Below are 20,181 nucleotides of genomic sequence, written 5' to 3'. Positions count from 1 at the left end.
ATAAAACAGAGTATATCGTATTCACAGCTTACATAATAAGCATATTTTAAATTTAAGAAAATAATCTTAATCATAAATCTTAGCAATGCATATTACTAATCAAAAATTAAGTTTTGATATTTACGGTATTGAACATGAAAAGGTCACATTTGACAAAACATTAATAATTCATAAAAGTTTTCCCTACATGCGTCATAATACAGATGGTGTCTGTGAATTATGAAGTAGTTCATTTGAGCTGCTCTGTGCACTTCTCACAACTATATTAAAGTGTCAGAATGTAACTAATGATTGCATGCTATCATTTGGCCTATTTGAAATCCTCGTATTGTTTTTAGCCCCAAGAGTTGATAGTGAATATAATGACGCAGAAAGGGCACATTGTGCGTCATTGGTGTGTTCTGGGTGGGCTATTAACTCTGTTCATTTGTCTGCGATCACAGTGTCTGTAGATGCAGCGTCTCCGCAGGGAAGCTTTTGATCAGTGAAGCTATCAGTGGCAAATTACACCCCACCAAAGCAAGCATGGCCTCTGATATCAACTATCAGGATGGTAAACCAATTTCCTTTGCATTATGTGACACTGATTGTGACCTTTATTTTAATATTTTTATTTTGTATTGTTTTATTTAGATTTTATTTTAATTTTTAATTCTTTTATTTTGCATTATTTTATTTGTATTTTAATTTAATTTATTTATTTTTTGGTTGTGGCCAAGTTTAAAATAAAACAACGTGGCAAAAGATAATATTATAAATAAATTAACAAACATGCAGTAAAGTTTATAGTTTTTTTTTTTTTTTAAAGATTTGAACTTTTATTCAGCAGTGACATATTAAATAGATCGATAGTGATAGTAAAAGCATTTATAATGTTGCAAAATATTTCTATTTCAAATAAATGCTATCCATGCTATCCATCAAAGAATCCTGCAAAAACAAAAACAAGTTTGTTTAAAGTAATGATAATAATAAATGTTTATTAAGCTGCAGATCAGTATATTAGAATAATTTCTGCAGGATCATGTGACAGTGAAGCTGGGTTATTTTAGTATCATTGTGATACTATTATTTTTAGTTTTTCTATATTCTCTTTTCATTTACATTTTTGTAGTTTATTTTTATATTATTATATACATTTTTAAACGTGTCTGTCTAGTTAACTATAATAACCCTGCACTAAAGGAGTAATGATGCTGAAAATTCAGCTTTGCATCGCAGAAATTAATACAATTTTACAATATATTAAAACAGAAATCATTTATTTCAAACTGTAATAATATTTCACAATATTACTGTTTTAATTGTATTTCTGATCAAATAAATGCAGCTTTCATGAATCTAAGAGACGTCTTTGAAAAACATTAAGAAATCTTATTGCATAGGGAATGCATAAGTGCTGTTTGTTCAATGTTTAAGATTATGTTAATGCTATATTTGTGTGTTGGACACAGGCCCGGACTTTTCTAGAAGAGATGAGAGCCCTGCTGAAGACGAGCCCATCCGTTCACCGAGTTCCTCACGACAATCAGAATATGAACGAATCGGAGGAAGAACAGGATCCTCGTAAGCACTATGATCTTCCTCTATTAAAACTTTCATGTTCATAAACCTGTTTTAATTTTGTGCTAATGTTTTTCGTTGTTGTTGTTGTTGTTGTTGTTTAGGTTTTTTCAGACCATAATTCATTTACTTAAAGGAAATATTGGTACGGGACTGCTCGGCTTGCCTCTGGCTGTCAAGAATGCTGGACTTCTGGTAGGACAGAAAATTTAATTTGCAGATGAATGCTCATGATGTTATATTTTTAACTGTTCTGGTCTTGTGTTCTGGTGGTCGTATATAAATGATTTAGAAAGTGTATAGTTGCACGTATGCTTCTTTGAGGTTTTTCTGGTGTTGTGTCTTTGTGGTAGCTGTATGTACTCATTTGAACAGGATCTACTTCTGTCAACATCATGTCAGCCTTTCATTTTCATTTCTCTTACATTTCTCGTAAGTCTTGTGATTTCTTTTAAAAAACTTCCATACCTAGCACACCTTTTGTTTTTTGGTGAGACAATGCAATGGTTGTTAATGTGTGAGACAGCTGTCAGGTAATGTAATGCTGACAAGACCAGCACATGCAGTACATGCAATCATGATTAAAAAGACAGAAACTAAAGCCAGTGTGCAGAATTAACACTTGCTTAGCAGTGCTGCCAGATTGGATGGACAATTTCCAGCCCAAACACTCAAACAGTAATGTGATATAAAATTGCCATGTCAAAATTTTGAACGTTTTTCAACTAAAAAGATCAAATCAGGGCAAATACATTAAAGAGAAATAACCAAATATGTGACCCTGGACCACAAAACCAGTCATAAGGTTAAATTTTACAAAACTGAGATGTATACATCATATGAAAGCTCAATAAATAAGCTTTCTATTGATGTATGGTTTGTTAGGATAGGACAATATTTGGCCGAGATACATCTATTTGAAAATCTGGAATCTAAGGGTGCAAAAAAATCAAAATACTGAGAAAATCAGCTTTAAAGTTGTCCAAATTAAGTTCTTAACAATGTATATTACTAATCAAAAATTACATTTTGATAGGTTTACAGTAGGAATTTTACAAAAAATCTTAATGTAACATGATCTTTACTTAATTTCCTAATGATTTTTACTTAAAAGAAAAATAAATAATTTTGACCTATACAATGTATTTTTGGCTATTGCTACAAATATACCCCAGCGACTTAAGACTGGTTTTGTGGTCCAGGGTCACATATGATTAAAATATGCAAGCAGACACTGTCAAAATGGCTGTCAAGAGATTGACTGATACCCTAGAAAAAATGTGCATCATTTTCAATGTCAACAGTCAGAATAAACCAAATTAATGCAAAAACTGCCCAATATAAGTGGTCAGAAAAAGCAACGTAATTAGCAGGTATTTCACACTCATTCATGCACACACAATGACAGTCAAAACTATGTCATTCATTGATACAGTGGCATGTTAAAGTTTAGGAACCCCTTGCAGAATCTGTAAAAATGTGAATAATATTATCAAAATAAGAGAAGTCATACAAAATGCAGTTTATTTTTTTTATTTAGTACTGTCCTGAGTAAGAGGGGGGCATGCAAGTATCTTCTGTTGCTCCTGAAGGGCATTACTAAATGGGGAAAAAAAGATTCACAAAATAAGACAAATTTGGACATCTTAATCCTGTTCAAAAGTTTTCACCCCCATCGTCCTTCCTTCTGGAGCATCAGTGAACATTTGAACCTTTTTTTTAATAGTTGTGTCTGAGTCCCTCAGTGTGAAAAGATAGATCTCAAATCATACAGTCACTGCTGGAAAGGGTTCAAATGTGCAAAAGATGCTGGAAAACTAAATAATCTGCAGGATCTGGAAGATTTTTCTCAAGAACAGTGCTTGGTTTAACTTTTCAGAACAAACAAGGGACTCATGAACAACCATAACAAAACAAAAAAAATTGTAGATCATCCAGGTAACCGTGTAACCATGTTTTAATATTTGCGACTGACACCAGCGATTATATGCGGTGGAGATGCGTTCGCTGTCAAACATCTCTAATGTACTCTAAATTGTCAATGATTGTCCAATGTTAAATATGATCAAGAATTATTTTATTTCGATCTACAGTGTAATAGAAGTTAAGAAAAAGATTAGCCTTATAGCCCTAAATATGCATAGACTACAAGCTAATTCCTTTTTTCTTAACTTTTAACTTCTTCTAAAAATTATCAAGAATATTAAATCAACTTAATAGGTTACTTAATAGCTTAATAGAATTTTCTTATACAAACATAACGAATGCACTTCAAAACGAAGTTTTCATATATAAATTCAGGAATCACGAATATGACAAAATAATATTATTTTATATATACTGTATTAATTGTATAGCTATAATAGTTGTATCAAATGAATAAAGAAATTATAGTGCCTTGAATTTATTAAGTAATGTTTCATTTTGTTCGTTTCACTCTCTGGAAATGTAAAGAAAAAATCAGTTTTTACATAGAATTCGTTTTTAATCCCTGGTTTTAAACAAGCATATACAAGAGATAATTTATATATTATTGCTTGAATAAAGGTTTAAAAATAGTGCTAGAAATTGTATAATTAAGGAATTTAAACAGACCTTGGCATTTGAAAAGACATAGTGAAATGTGTCTAATAATTTCAAAGAGAAAGAGAATCATTGGACATAATCAAAATATTCGAGACATTTATTAGGAATATCATTTTCTTAACAATCAATTCAAGATGCTGCATGTGTTAATCCAGTCTAATCGAAGTGTGCGTCTCTCCCCCGACTTTCCCAACAAAAATCCCACCCCCTCTCAGAAAATACATAAAACTGACATTACTGAGCTATATGCGTTTAAAAGTAGCCCACTTCCACCCACAAAAGTAACCTATACCCCCCGGGAGTGCAGGTCATTACTTCATCTCTTGGCTGCATGAAACAAACCGTCGCAATAATGTAGAGGTAAAGACGATCCGCTTTATAGTAACGAACTTGTGTGTGCCTAATGTATGACACTCTTGTATATCAGAGTCATATAGGCACGCATAAGTCCGCTATTGAATCACAAACTATTCATGCTTTCGGGGCACTGATCCATAGATCCACATTTTTGCGTGAAATTTCAAAATATTTGTATAGTTGTCAAAATTAATTTCCTGCGAGTGTTCTTGTGAGTGTCAGTGGGGTTTATGCACGTATTTGCTGTATTTTTCATTTGTATGTATATTTTGTAATGGATACAAACAGTAGATATTCAGTCAGTCCAGTTTAAATTACAGGTGCACTTACTTAAGAAAAAGTAATCTGAAGTTGTAAAGTCTGAATTAAAGATTTCAGGAGCTTTAAATCTGTGTGTGTGTGTGTGTATATATATATATATATATATATATACACACACACACACACACATACTGTATATACAGGGTACTATTTACCTGATTGGAGCGCTTCGAAACAGTGAATCTTTTTGCGACGCAGTGGTTTACTGACTCCGTTGATACCTTGCTCACCTTCTCTATAAAATTTATTCATTGTTTGAAAATAAATCATTACTATTTATAGACCTAACTCACGATGTTTTTATTAATTTGTTATCACATAATACAGCTTCCATCGTATTAAAAACATTTCATGACTTGACACGCATTATCTGGTTCTTGCCTAAAAAGACGGGTATATAATGCGCGTTGTTAACGGATTACACTATTTTGGTCAACCTCTGCCTATGGAGAGAGAAAAAAAAGTTTTCAAAAGCATCCCCCCCTCTGGTTATTTCACAAATCGTACCCTGTACAGATATATATATATATATATATATATATATATATATATATATATATATATATATATATATATATTTATATACTGTGTGTGTGTGTGTGTGTGTGTGTGTGTGTGTGTGTGTGTGTGTGTGTGTGTGTGTGTTAAAATGTTAGTACTGAGCAGAGGGCAAAACTAATGTTTTGGTTAATAAAACAGGCTTAAAAATAAACATCTTTAGAGGAAATGTCAGGTATGGGGGGCCTTGCAAAAATGCCCGAAGCAGGAGGGGGGCCCAGCCTAAAAAAGGTTGAGAACCCCTGTGCTACCGTATATATCAATATATAACAAATAATATATCAAAACCTAATTTTTGATTAGTATTATGCATTACTGAGAACTTCATTTGGATGACTAATAGTGATTTTCTCAATATTTCTTAATATTCATAATATAGATTTTTTTGCACCCTCAGATTTCAGATTTTCAAATAGTTGTATTTTGGCCCAATATTATCCTGTCCTAACAAACCTTCAGCTTTCATATGATGTATACATTTCAATTAAAAATTAACTTTTTTTTTCTAATCAATCAATTAAATCGCTGGATAATCTATTAATTTATTGGAAAGTGTCTTACTGATCCCAAACTTTTCAAAAGAAGTCATTTTAGATGTTTTTTTTTTTTTTTAATAGATATTCTTTCTCAATCAAATCGTGACTCTAATCACATGGAAGAGTAATAGTGTACCGTTTCTCAACAATGTGCTTTATTTAGGGCCTCATTCATGTCTATAGCACAAGTTTAATACTAATGGTTATGGTTATGTTTAAATTCCTTATTTTTTAAAGGAGCAGTTCACATCCAGAACAAACATTTACAGATAATTTACTCACCCCCTTGTTATTCAAGATGTCGAAAAACTCCCTTCTCCTTTTCAGAATTGCCAGACATCGCACTTTTAACTTTTTTGTAAAGGGCATTTTACCTTCTTTGCATGTTCACTTTGTAAACACTGGGTCGGTATTTCTGCAAGCGGAGAAAATGAGATGGGAGTTTTCGACCTACTCTAACTGTGCTGAATCAGAGTACAAAGAGCATGCATGCACATTACAGAGCTAGACAGGACGAGCATTTGAGGTTAACAAGAATATAATAAAAAAAAAAATTAAATAACCGATTGTTTTGCTAGATATAAGACCCTACTTCCTCAGCTGGCATCGTTTAGAACCATTTGAAGCTGCATTTAAACTGCATTTTGGAAGTTCAAACTTGTGGGCACCATAGAAGACTACTATATGCAGAACATTCCTGAAATGTTTTCCTCAAGACGCATAATTTCTTTACGACTGAAAAAAGAAAGACATGAGCATCTTGAATGACAAGGGGGTGATAAGTACATTATCTGTACATTTTTGTTCTGGAAGTGAACTACTCTTTTAACAGTCGCTAGAATCGTTTTTTGTGGTCTTTTTTGCAAGCAAAAAATTGCTGAGCGATCATTTTCTTTGACTTCACTTGTGCATGATGCAACTACACCATTAAAGCGTGCTTGAGTCATTGTACTGCTGAGCTGTGTTTTCAGCCTCTGAAGACCACTAAAACCTCTCTTAGCTTCCGCTGAGGACACAGGAACAACAAGACAATCTGACAAGTGTTTCCACCTGATCTTAGATACCAGACGTGTAGACACGTCCCTGAAGGATGCTTTCTGCTTCACTGACAGACTTGAATATTACGCCTTGACCTTTTTGTCAGTTGCTTTGTGTAGTTATAGAGGTAGTTGCACCACACCGTTACTGTTCCTTATCATATAAAAACCTTCCTCCCGAATTGTTCTCTAGACTGCATAGTGGAAATACACCAACCTGACCAGTTAAATGTTTAGACTCACGCATTGTTGTCAATAAATACATTTACAGTGTTATAGAAAAAATCAAATCAATGTATTTTTCATGTGCATCAAAGAAGTCTAAAAAGAAAAATCTATCACAGTTTCCACAAGAATATTAAGCAGCACAATTGTTGTCAACAGTAATAATAATCAAATGTTTCTTGAGCAGAAAATCAGAATGATTTCTGATGGATCATGTGACAATCAATGCTAAAAATGCTAAAAAAAAAATTGCATTTTAACATATTCAAATAAAAAACAATAATTTAAAATGGTAAAAACATTTCACAGTATTAATGTTTTGATTAAATAAATTCAGTCTTGGTAAGCAGCATAAAAATCTCAAGCAGTTAAAAAGTAGTGCATGATGGCGTTTCAGTCATCTGGTCTCTAACTATAGTTGTAAGTTTGTTCTTTTTGACTCATCTATCCAAAAGTTTACCACAAGATGCTGCCTTTTTGTAGCGGTTTTCTATTGTCCTTGGTGGGCTGTATTTGAAATTAATGAGCTTTAAGATATTTCCCCCTTAAGTAATAAATGTTGTAGTTGATTAAACATGCTTTATCAATGGTTTGATGCTCTCTGTCTTTTCTCATTCTGCAGGTGGGGCCTTTGAGTCTTCTGGCTATGGGTATTGTGGCTGTACATTGCATGAACCTTCTGGTGAAATGTGCACATCATCTAAGCGCCAAGTAAGTATAAACAGCTTGAATATTTTTTTAAATGTTTTTTTGATACCCAACATCTGTTTTCATTTCCATCCAATCATCCATGCATACATGCTTTTATTCATACATACATACATACATACATACATACATACACACATGCATCCATACATGCATTTATACATCCATATATAAATGCATTCATTCATACATACATGCATCCATCCATACATACATACATGCATACATGCAATCATACATCTATTCATCCATAATGCATGCATCTATTCATGCATCCATCCATCCATACATACATACATACATACATAGTCACCACCACAGTCTTATAGTTAAATTTATGTTTTTTCAGGGATATAAATACTATAAAAATATATTCTAATATATCTGTCATGCAGTTGACTGGTAAATTGCAAAGATTTCTTTCTAAAATCTAAAATCTTGACTATATTCAGGATGGGCAAGCCCTTTCTTTCCTATGGAGATGCAATGCAGTATGGCATGGAGAATGTGTCATGGCTGCGCAGACACTCTTTATGGGGAAGGTACTGTAAAGAAACTGAACGCCTGTGTTTCAGTGCTTACAAGGCAGTTTTAAATTCAGCAGTATGTTGAAGTTGACTTGTTTGTGCTGTTCTTACCATAATCTTTAACCATTTGTCACATGACTCTCTCAGAACCTGATTTCTGAGCAACTCTGCTGTTTCACATCTTGCATGTGACAGCACACATACATCTGTTAATCTGAAAAATGTCATTATAAGAGTGATTGCTCATCTGTGATATGAAATGTTCCCTGTGAGATGTTAGAAGTTTAGAGCCCTTTGAAGCTGCTTTTAAACTGCATTTTGGAAGTTCAAACTTGTGGGCACCATGGAAGTTCACTATATGTGACCCTGGACCACAAAACCAGTCTTAAGTCGCTGGGGTATATTTGTAGCAATAGCCAAAAATACATTGTATGGGTCAAAATTATTGATTTTTCTTTTATACCAAAAATCATTAGGAAATTAAGTAAAGATCATGTTCCATGAAGATTTTTTTGTAAAATTCCTACTATAAATACATCAAAAAGTAATTTTTGATTAGTAATATGCATTGTTAAGAACCTAATTTGGAGATCTTTAAAGGTGATTTTCTCAGTATTTAGATTTTTTTGCACCCTCAGATTCCAGATTTTCAAATAGATGTATCTCGGCCAAATATTGTCTTATCCTTAAAAATCATATATCAATAGAAAGCTTATTTATTGAGCTTTCATATGACGTATACATCTCAGTTTTGTAAAATTTAACCTTATGACTGTTTTTTTTAGTCCAGGGTCACATATGGAGAACATTCTTGAAATGTTTTCCTATAAAAAAAAACATAAATATTAATACAATTTAAACATTTCTATTTGAATATATTTTAATAATGTAATTTATTCCTATAATTACAAAGCTGTCTTCAGTGTCACATGATCAGTCAGAAATCACTCTAATAGCTGATTGGCTGCTTAAGCAGCTTTTTTTATTATTATCAATATTGAAAACTGTTGTGGTGCTTAATTTTTTTTTTTTTGATGGAGCTGTTATTTAATGAATAGAGAGCTCAAAAGAACAGCACTTATGTAAAATAGAAATCTTTTGTTACATAAATGTCTCTAAAGTCACTTTTGATCAGTTTAATGCATCCTTACTAAATAAAAGTGTTAATTTCTTTAAAAAAAGATTTAAAAAAATTAAAAAATCTTACTGACCCTAACCCCAAATGTTTGAATAGTAGTATATGATTATGATTATTTAGATTATTGTGAAATAATCTAAATTTGACCTGTACATGAATATATTAATTTGTTTTTTTGTTTTTTGGCTTTCAGGCGTGTGGTGAATCTGTTTCTCAACATAACCCAGCTGGGCTTCTGCTGCGTTTACTTTGTGTTCCTCAGTGACAATGTCAAACAGGTGAGAGAGATTTAAATGCAGAAGAAAATAAATTTTTCAGATTTCAATAAAGCTTTCGTCCACATTAAAACAATACTTTTCAGAGGCACACACAGTATAATGTCACTGGTTTAATTCACAATGAACTTTTAAACTTTAAAAACATAATATACAGTGGCATGCGAAAGTTTGGGAACCCCTTGCAGAATCTGTGAAGATGTGAATATGAGAGAGTTCATACAAAATGCTTGTTATTTTTTATTTAATACTGTCCTGAATAAGATATTTTACATAGAAGATGTTTACATATAGTCCACAAGACAAAAAATAGATAAAATTATTAAAATAACCTCCTTAAAAAGTTTGGGGACCCTTGGTTCTTAATACTGTGTGTGGTTACCTGGATGGTCTATGACTTTTTTTTTTTATAATGGTTGTTCGTGAGTCCCGTATTTGTTCTGAACAGTTAAACTAAGCACTGTTCTTCAGAAAAATCCTCCAGGTTCTGCAGATTCTTCAATTTTTCAGCATCTTTTGCATATTTGAACCCTTTTCAGCAGTGACTGTGTGATTTTTAGATCCATCTTTTCACACCGAGGACAACTGAGGGACTTAAACACAACTAACATAAACATTCAAACATTCATTGATGCTCCAGAAGGAAACACAATGCGTTAAGAGCTGGGGGGGTGAAAACTTTTGGAGTTTGAAGATCAAGGTAAATTGTACTTAATTTGTCTTCCTGGAAACATGCAAGTATCTTCTGTTGTTTCCGAAGGGCAGTACTAAATGGAACAAAATGATATTTCAATACAATGAGAAAAATTTGGACATCTTCATCCTGATCAAAAGTTTTCACCCCCTGGTTCTTAATGCATCGTATTTCCTTCTGGAGCATCAGTGAACATTTGGACCTTTTATTAATAGTTGTGTTTGAGTCCCTCAATTGCCCTCAGTGTGAAAAGATGGATCTCAAAATCATACAGTCACTGTTGGAAAGGGGTCAAATATGCAAAAAATGCTGGAAAGCTAAAATCTGCAGGACCTGGAGGATTTTTCTGAAGAACAGTGCTTGGTCTAACTGAAGGGATTCATGAACAACCATCACAAAACAAAAACAAAAACATAGATCATAGATCATCCCGGCAACCACACAGTATTAAGAACCAAGGGTTCACAAACTTTTGAAGGGGGTTATTTTAATAATTTCAGCTATTTTTTTTTTTTTTTGTCTTGTGGACTATCTGTAAACATCTTTCATGTCAAATACCTTACTCAGGACAGTACTAAATAAAAAAATAACATGCATTTTGTATGATGTCTCTTATTTTGTTAAGATTATTTACATTTTCACAGATTCTTTTGGATAAAAGCCTTTGCCAAAATGTTTAACTGTAAATGCAACAGAAAAACTGTGAGCAAATTTCTTTGCTTACCACAAGAGGGCATCATTGCTTTTCTGTTCACTTGACTAAACAACCTTCCAAGTTTGCTTCCCCCAACAAAAAGATGTTTTTCCTTCCTAATTTGAATTTACTAATCTAAAATTCTCTGTTATATTGTTAAAGGATTGTTGTTACTGCCATAAACAAATCTTTCCATTGGCTTGCCTATTGTAGGTGGTTGAGACTGCAAACGGGACAACCGTGAACTGTCACAACAACGAAACCGCAGTGATTGTGCCCAGCTATGACTCTCGCCTCTACATGCTCTTCTTCCTGCCTTTTATCATCTTGTTGGTGTTCATCCGCAACCTCAAGTACTTGGCTCCTCTGTCGTTTGTGGCAAACATTTCCATGTGTGTCAGCCTGGTCCTCATCTACTACTACTGTCTGACGGTAAGACATATTAAACATTAAAAACACAACACACTTAATATGGTGAAAGTGTATCAGTGTATGGCCTGAGTTTCATTGTTTTCATTCACATGTTTCATAGTGATTAGTGTCATATATGATACATATTTGAACACTTGTATGAATGCAACAACAAAATATTAAACAAAGTGTTGTTTATTTTAAACATATAGCAGAGATACATTCAAGCTGAATGTTTAAAAAAAGTTTGTTAGGTTTGAAATGATACAACTATAGATACTTTGCTCCAAGCAATCCTTAGGACCAAGGCCTCTCCCTGGGCTGCTGATTGAGTCTCAGATGTTATGGATGAAGAGTTAAGCATCAATGACAGGTTCCAGGGTTGTTTTTAGAGCCCATTTCCTATTGAACAGCTTTAAATGCTTTAAATCAGACCCTGCCTTTGTAATCAGCGGGGTAGCTACTGAAGCAAGAAGGTAACACAATTTTTCAAGGAGGAAAGAAAATTTGTCATGGTGGAAACAGCTGGCTTGAGATTGCAAATTGGTTTGTTGTTTGGAAAACATTTTTTTGTAAAGAGTCAAGGGTTTCAAAAATGCTTACAGAGCTGCCAAAGGACATAAATGTTTCCTTTAAATGCATCTTGAACAAGTGCAACACATCAAACAATCACTGTAAATAAATGCTGTGATTTATAGTCATAATTTCATTTGTTTCAAAAATTGTTTATTTAAATACCAAACGTCTGAGACTTTTTAAATATGGGATAATAATAAATATTGTATACTGTATATTATATACTGTAAAAAATATATTATAATATATTTTGGTTTAATTTTTTTTTTTTTTTTTTTTTTACATTGCATAACAAACACCAAACAACAACAAAATACATAAAAAAAAAAAATAATAATAATAATAAATAAAAAAAATACAAGAATAATAGTAATAATTAAAAAAATTGAAAGAAAAAAAAAAAGACTTTTAAGAGTAATCAGGGCATATTGGCAGTTTCAAGTGAAAACAAAAGCACTCAAAAAAGGGGGTAGACAGCATACTAAGCATTATATTACTGGTTTAAGTAACATTATATTTGTCCAAATGGTCTAAAAATGGTTGCCATATACTGTAAAATTTATCTAGATTACCCATAACTCCATACCGGACTCTTTCCATATGCAATATTCCATTTTGGTTTAATTTTACTGCGCTAGAGTTTTTGTTTTTTTGTTTTAGAAAAGAAAGAAATTAAAACTTTTATCTATCAAAGATGCATTAAATTTGTCAAAAGTGACAGTTTTATAATTTTCCAAATATTTCTGTTTTAAATAAATGCTGTTCTATTCATTGAACTTTCACAAAAATATTAAGCAGCACAACTGTTTTTAACTTCGATAATAATCCGAAATTATTCTTGAGCAGCAAATCAGCATATTAGAATGATTTCTGAAGGAGTAATGATGCTAAAAATTAATCTTAGATCACAGAAATAAATTGCATTTTAAAACATTTTAAATAGTACAAATAAATAAAGCAGGCTTGGTGAGCAGAAGAGACTTCTTAAAAACGTAGTGTTCAAAAACATTTGACTGGTAGTGTAGTTATTAATGTGATTTTGTTTTTGAAAATTAATTCTTTCAAAAATACACTACCTTTTAATTTCTTTTTTTTGCAAAGAAAGTAATACTTTCATTCAGCAGTGATGCATTCAATTGATATTGTAAAATCCAAGAGATTAATCCTGAGTAATGATGCTAAAAATTCAGCTTTGATCACAAAAAATAAATTACATTTTAAAACCTATTTAAACAAAAAACAATGATTTTAAATAGTAATTTTTTTTCACAATTTTACAGTTTTTGCTGTACTTTAGATTAAATAAACTTTCAAATAAGACTTTAAAAACATTAAAAATCTTAGTGTTTAAAAACTTTTGATTGGGAGTGTAGTTGTCAATCTGATTTTGGGGTCAGCAAGATTTTTTTATTTTTTGGGGAAAGAAAGGGTAACACTTTACAATAAGGTTCATTAGTTAACATTAGTTAACCATATTAGTTAACATGAACTAATAATGAACTGCACTTATACAGCATTTATTCATCTTTGTTAATGTTAATTTAAACATTTACTAATACATTATTAAAATTTTGTTAACATTAGTTAATGCAGTGTGAACTAACATGAACAAACAATGAACAACTGTATTTTCGTTAACTAACGTTAATAAAGATTAGTAAATACATTAACAAATGTATTGCTCATGGTTAGTTCATGTTAGTTAATACATTAACTAATGTTTAACTAATGAACCTTATTGTAAAGTGTTACCAAAGAAAGTAATACTTTTATTCAGCAGGCCAGGGATGCATTCAGTTGATCAAATATGATATTTATAATCCCACAAACGATTATTCCAAAAGTCCATTCATTGAACTTACTATTCATCAATAAATCATCTAATAATCAATAAATCATCTAATAATCAGACATCAGAATCAAATCAGAAATGATTCTTGAGCAGCAAATCGGCATAGTAGAATGATTTCTGATTGAGTTATGATGCTAAAAATTCAGCTTTGAATACAGAAATAAATTCAAAAAATTTATTTCACTTTAAATATTTCACAATTTTAAATTTTTTGCTGTACTTTGGATCAAATAAATGCAGGCTTGGTGAGCAGAAGAGACTATAAAAACATTTAAAAAATCTTAGTGTTCAAAAACATTTGACTGGCAGTGTAGTTGTCAATGCGATTTTTTATTTTTTATTTTGAAAATTAACTCTTTCAAAAATACACTACCATTCAAAAGTTTGAAGTTTGGGGATCAAAAATGATATTTATTATCCCACAAAAGATTAATCCAAAAGTCTATTAATTTAACTTCTTTTTTCATCAACAAATCCTGAAAAAAGTATAATGGTTTACACAAAAAATATTAAGCATTCTGATAGTAATCAGAAATGATTTATGAGCAGCAAATCAGCATATTAGAATCATTTCTGAAGGAGTAATGATGCTTAAAATTCAGCTTTTAATACAGAAATAAATTACATTCTATTCAAATATAAAACAGTTTTGTCAAATAATAATAATATTTCATAATTGTATGGTTTGTTCTGTATTTATGATAAAGTAAATGCAACAGAAAAAAGGGGAAATGTTAAATAGAAGCATTTTCATTTTCTCAGACTTTTTGGACTCCACTATATATTCATGTCAACTTTTTTTTTTTTCTGAAATATTCACAATGTCAAAGACTGTCAGACATATTTTTTCCATTCTTCCTTTGCATTCTCAGAATATCCCAAACCCCATCAACCTCCCGCTGGCGGGAAGAGGAGTTGACTACCCCCTCTTCTTTGGAACAGCAATATTCGCCTTTGAGGGAATTGGAGTTGTACGTTTTTCTTTTGCTCTGATATTGTGTTTGTCACCACAGAAATGTTATTCAATTGAAAAAAGTTCAATTCAAAAAGGTGTCATACTTGATCTTCATCAGGTGCTACCACTTGAGAATAAGATGCAGAATCCCAGAAACTTCACAACGGTCCTGTATCTGGGCATGACCATCGTCACCACCCTCTACATCACCATGGGCACTATCGGCTACATTGGCTTCGGAGAGCAAATTCGGGGCAGCATCACATTAAACTTACCATTGTGCTGGTGAGTGCCAGAGGACCTTTAATGTTTACTGCATTCTAGCCACACTTTTTTATTTATTTATATTTTGTTGAGTATGATGATTGTGATGAAAACGCATCCAGAAACTGAGATTATACAATACATTACAAAAACAATACACAAAAACTATCCTGGTTTCTAGAATCGATATGAGTCTAATATCCATGCACTACAAAGTTGAAGTCAAAAAACAAACAAACATACAAAAAAATATATTTCAGATAAATGCTGAAAAAATAACAAAAATAAATTACATTTTAAAAAAATATTCATGTAAAAAACAGTTATTTTAAACTGTAATAATATTTTCACAATGTTAGTTTTTTATTACTGTTTTTCTGAATACTGGAGTAATGATTCTGAAAATTCAGCTTTGCATCACAGAAATAAATTACATTATAATAAAATAGTTACTTTAAGCTTTAATAATATTTTCACAATATTACTGGTTTTTATTACTTTTTCGCTGAAGACTGCAAAAAAATTCAGCTTTGTATCACAGAAATAAATTACTTTATAAAAAAAATTCAAGTAAAAAACTTATTTAAAACTGTAATAATATTTTCACAATATTACTGTTTTTTTATTACTGTTTTGCTGAAGACTAAAGTAATGATGAGGAAAATTCAGCTTTGCATCACAAAAATAAATTACATTATAAAAAAATATTAAAGTAAAAACAGTTTTTTAAACTGTAATAAAATTTGTACAATATTACTGTTTTTTTATTACTGTTTTGCTGAGGACTGGAGTAATGATGCTGAAAATTCAGCTTTGCATCACAGAAATAAATCACATTATAAAAAATATGTAGTGAAAACTAATTTATAATTTAAACTGAAATAATAATAATAATTTAAACCATAATAATATTTTTACAATATTACTGTTTTTTTTTATTATTGTTTTGCCGAAGACGGAAGTAATGATGCAGAAAATTCAGCTTTGCATCACAGAAATAAATTACATTATAAAAAAAAAGTAATTAAAACTGTAATAATTTATCATTTAAACTGTAATAATAATTATAATTTAAATTGTAATAATATTTTCACAATATTACCAATTTTTAGTTATGGTTCTGCTAAATACTTAAGTAATGATGCTGAATCTTTGCATCACAGAAATGAATTACATTATAAAAAAAACAAGTAAGAAACAGTTATTTTAAACTGTAATTTTTCACAATATTACTGTTTTTTGTTACGGTTCTGCTAAATACTTAAGTAATGATGCTGAAAATTCAGTTTTGCATCACCAAAAATAATTTACATTATAAAAAAATTTACTCAAGTGAGAAACAGTTATTTATATTTTCACAATATTACTGTTTTTTTATTACTGTTTTGCTGAAAGTATTTTAAAATGAATAAACAAAGTTATTTTAAAGTGTAATAATATTTAACACAATTACAGTTTTTACTGTATTTTTGATCAATTAAATAACAGTAGTAGTGAAAGTAGATAAAAGTGCAAAATAATCGAAAAAGTAATAAATATTTTAGCATTTAATAAACCCCAAAAAAATTTTGTAGTTTTTTTTTTTTTTTACCAAAACTATTTCAGCCTAGCCTTTCATTTAAAAAAAGGCTTTGTTTGTTTGTTTGTTTTTAACAAACCCCAGACTTTCTGCAATTCACTGTACTAGAGCTGAGAAATGGAAGGCAGCTGATTTCAGATGCTTTGAGGCTTATTCACTTCAGGCGAATACAAAGGAAGCATTTTGAACAGGCCACTGAGCCCCAGTGACAAAAAAGCTGACTGAAACCACTTAGAAACCAGGAACAGACCCACATACACCAACTGACATCTCCATTCCCTGCTGACAAACTCAGGTGCAAAGGAGAAGCGGTGGACTCATGCAAAATCACAGAAGTGTCAGTCTTGCATTGCTACTGGCGACAGATTAGTGATGTGAAGCCAAATGCTTTCATGATTATTGCCTGTATCTCATATTTTACTTCTACTTCTGATTAGAAAGAGCTGATATCCTGTGATCAGTTCAACATAAGTGGCTCCAGAAATCAAAAAAACCTGTTTAATGTCTCTGTTCTGTAGGTTATATCAGACCGTGAAGCTGCTTTACTCTTTTGGGATCTACATCACCTATGCGCTGCAGTTCTACGTGTCAGCAGAGATCCTGATCCCACCTGCGGTGGCGCGCTGCGGCCCCAGATGGACATTGATTGTAGACCTCGTCATCCGCGTGGCTCTCGTATGCCTCACATGTAAGTCCTACTGCAACAAAACACCCCAAAACAGCCAAAAACCTCTTCACTCCAGCAGTCTTTCAGTTAAAACCATGAAACATTGCGCCGCTTACGTCAGAAGTCAGGAGTTTTCAACGGCTCATTTGTTTGGCCTGTGCGTCGAACCGTGGCTCAAGGTTGTTCAGCCACTTCACAGAGCATTTATCATTGTTAGAAGTCTATTTTTACCTTTTGTCACTTTTTCTGAAATAAGCCAGACCTTGAACGCAACAGTGAATGTTTTCCATGTATGACATGGGTTTTGAAAATGAGGTTTGGGTTGCACAAAGTATGTGGGTCACATAGTGAACATGAACGTGTTCCTCTTTGGTTCTGTAAATGAAATCATGCCTTCTCTTTTTTAAATTGTTGTGAATGGCACACGTGCTCCACTAGATCACTCTACTTTCAGCACAGCAGCCACTTCCTAGGTGTTAGGAAATATATTTTTTTGAAATATCAGAGGTGGGTCTTTTTTTAGTGGTTTTATTGATTGCCCTTCAAAGCTGAGGTTGTTAAATCCTGTTTGACACGTGAGGTGTGATCTCACATGAGCAGCAGCTGATAGTGTGTTCTTCGATAGGAGGCAGTCTTGAGTGCTTCTTCATCTTGACACAGCTTTCATTTATACTAGCAGCCTATTAATCTTAATATACTTAATCTCAAATGTCACACGAGGACCAAGCATGGAGATTATAATGCATTATACTGATAGGTTTCATTTTCATTATTTATCATTTGGATAACATTTCTTGCACCATGTTTTTTTTTTTTTTTTGTTAAGAACAGAGTATGTTTTAATATTTAATCTTTTGATGGTAGATAAAATTTATACAATTCTTATACTCACTTAGACTAAAATAAATAGTAAAAAGAGTAATATAGTACTGCAATTTAAAACAATTTAAAATCACTTTCTATTATATATATATATATATATATATATATATATATATATATATACAGTACAGACCAAAAGTTTCAAGTTCAAATGAATGAGAAGGTGTGTTCAAACTTTTGGTCTGTACTGTATATTTTTCTGTTTATTAAAGTTTTTACTCTACATTTGTGCAGTTTTCAGTGGGTTAGTTTTTTAAATATATATAAATTAATAAATAAATATTTTTTAAATGGGTTTTATACAAAAACTGCCTTTTTATGTAAAATTCACTTTATAAAAGACCCACATTTCTAACTTTAATTCATGGGGATAACATGGATAATTTCACATTGTTTAGTGTAAGATTTTTGCCCATCTTTTGGAAAATCCAGTTTTAAAAGTTAAAAAAAATAACTTTTACCAGTAGGTGGCTGCAGAGCTCCACTATTTGCTATTTGACCAACTGAAAGATATTTTTACACAAGTTTTTTCAGTTGAATTCATATCTACAGTACAGACCAAACGTTTGGACACACCTTCTCATTCATTTGAGAACTTTTGGTCTGTACTAATATATATATATTATATATATATAAAAATCTTCATGCAACACGATCTTTACTTAATTTCCTAATGATTTTTGGCATAAAAGAAAAATCAATAATTTTGAAACATACCATGTATTTTTGGCTATTGCTACAAATATACCCCAGCGACTTAAGACTGGTTTTGTGGTCCAGGGTCACATATATATATATATACATACATACATACATACATACATACATACATATATATATATATATATATATATATATATATATATATATATATATATATTAGGGCTGTCAAATGATTAATCGTGATTAATCACATCCAAAATAAATATATATGGGTGGGCCGTTATCGGCGTTAACGTGCTGCATTAACGTGAGACTCTTATCGGGCGATAAAAAAAATATCGCCGTTAATCTGTTCTCAAAGTTGGGTTGGGAGCTGGGTCTAAACTACGTAAGCTGTGATGACCTTCACCTTGATAGTTTAGCGCGGATGTCTACCTAGCCGAATTGAGTGTATGATGATCCGTGATCCGTACGGACCAAACCGGTTCGGCACGCATGTGATTTGCGGATTAACTGTTAAATTTAACCATCATAGAGTAAAAGTTTATAATTGGCACATGTTTTGTCTTGCCAATTTACCAATTCAAACAATTTAAAAAGGGAACACGCACGCCGACGCACACACCTGAAGAGAGCAAGCGCACAGAGAGAGAGAGAGAGAGAGAGAGAGGCGCGATTCACACAGATTGATTCCTCTTTAACTTCTTTTTGAACGGAAACACACATACAAAGTCATATCTTAATATCCGTTTTGGTATTCTGGTAAACAAGTCGGTTATGTCTTCAGTGAACCGAAACAGCTGAGAAAGAGATGCGTGCCAGTATTCGGTACGTGCATTATGCCTTAAAGAGACAGCATCCTATAAATACCTGCAGTGAGAAGCACTAGTTATTTTACAATTAATTATTAAATTTCCGCACCTGAATTCTAGGGTTATTGATTTTATTAGTAACTTTATGTTGTATTCATTTACACTTGATATTTGTGTAATTGTTCTTGTTTTGTTACTGACTTTATTAGTTCAGCTAGTAGTGTTTGCTGTGGATTAGAAGTAGCCTACTTAAAGTAAGCATTCAGTAATTAGTAAAAAACAAACTTTTTTTGTTTTGTTT

General features: G+C 31.8%; 1 protein-coding gene across 1 annotated transcript in view; it reads left to right on the top strand.

The window, feature by feature from the left end:
- Positions 1-20,181, top strand: part of slc36a1 (solute carrier family 36 member 1) — a 63,811-nt gene that overhangs the window by 2,220 nt on the left and 41,410 nt on the right. Inside the window, exons 2-11 of the mRNA XM_073820439.1 lie at positions 444-553; positions 1,455-1,566; positions 1,668-1,758; positions 7,806-7,894; positions 8,344-8,433; positions 9,750-9,834; positions 11,433-11,651; positions 14,931-15,029; positions 15,132-15,298; positions 17,375-17,544. Of these exons, the coding sequence (XP_073676540.1) occupies positions 526-553; positions 1,455-1,566; positions 1,668-1,758; positions 7,806-7,894; positions 8,344-8,433; positions 9,750-9,834; positions 11,433-11,651; positions 14,931-15,029; positions 15,132-15,298; positions 17,375-17,544 (1,150 nt within the window). The 5' untranslated portion in view covers positions 444-525. The remainder of the gene's footprint in view (positions 1-443; positions 554-1,454; positions 1,567-1,667; positions 1,759-7,805; positions 7,895-8,343; positions 8,434-9,749; positions 9,835-11,432; positions 11,652-14,930; positions 15,030-15,131; positions 15,299-17,374; positions 17,545-20,181) is intronic.

Source organism: Garra rufa, chromosome 16, assembly GCF_049309525.1.
Source record: "Garra rufa chromosome 16, GarRuf1.0, whole genome shotgun sequence".
In the NCBI taxonomy this organism is placed as follows: Eukaryota; Metazoa; Chordata; class Actinopteri; order Cypriniformes; family Cyprinidae; genus Garra; species Garra rufa.
The sequence above is the reverse complement of the archived record's forward strand: the minus strand, read 5'-3'. Positions and strand labels throughout refer to the sequence as shown.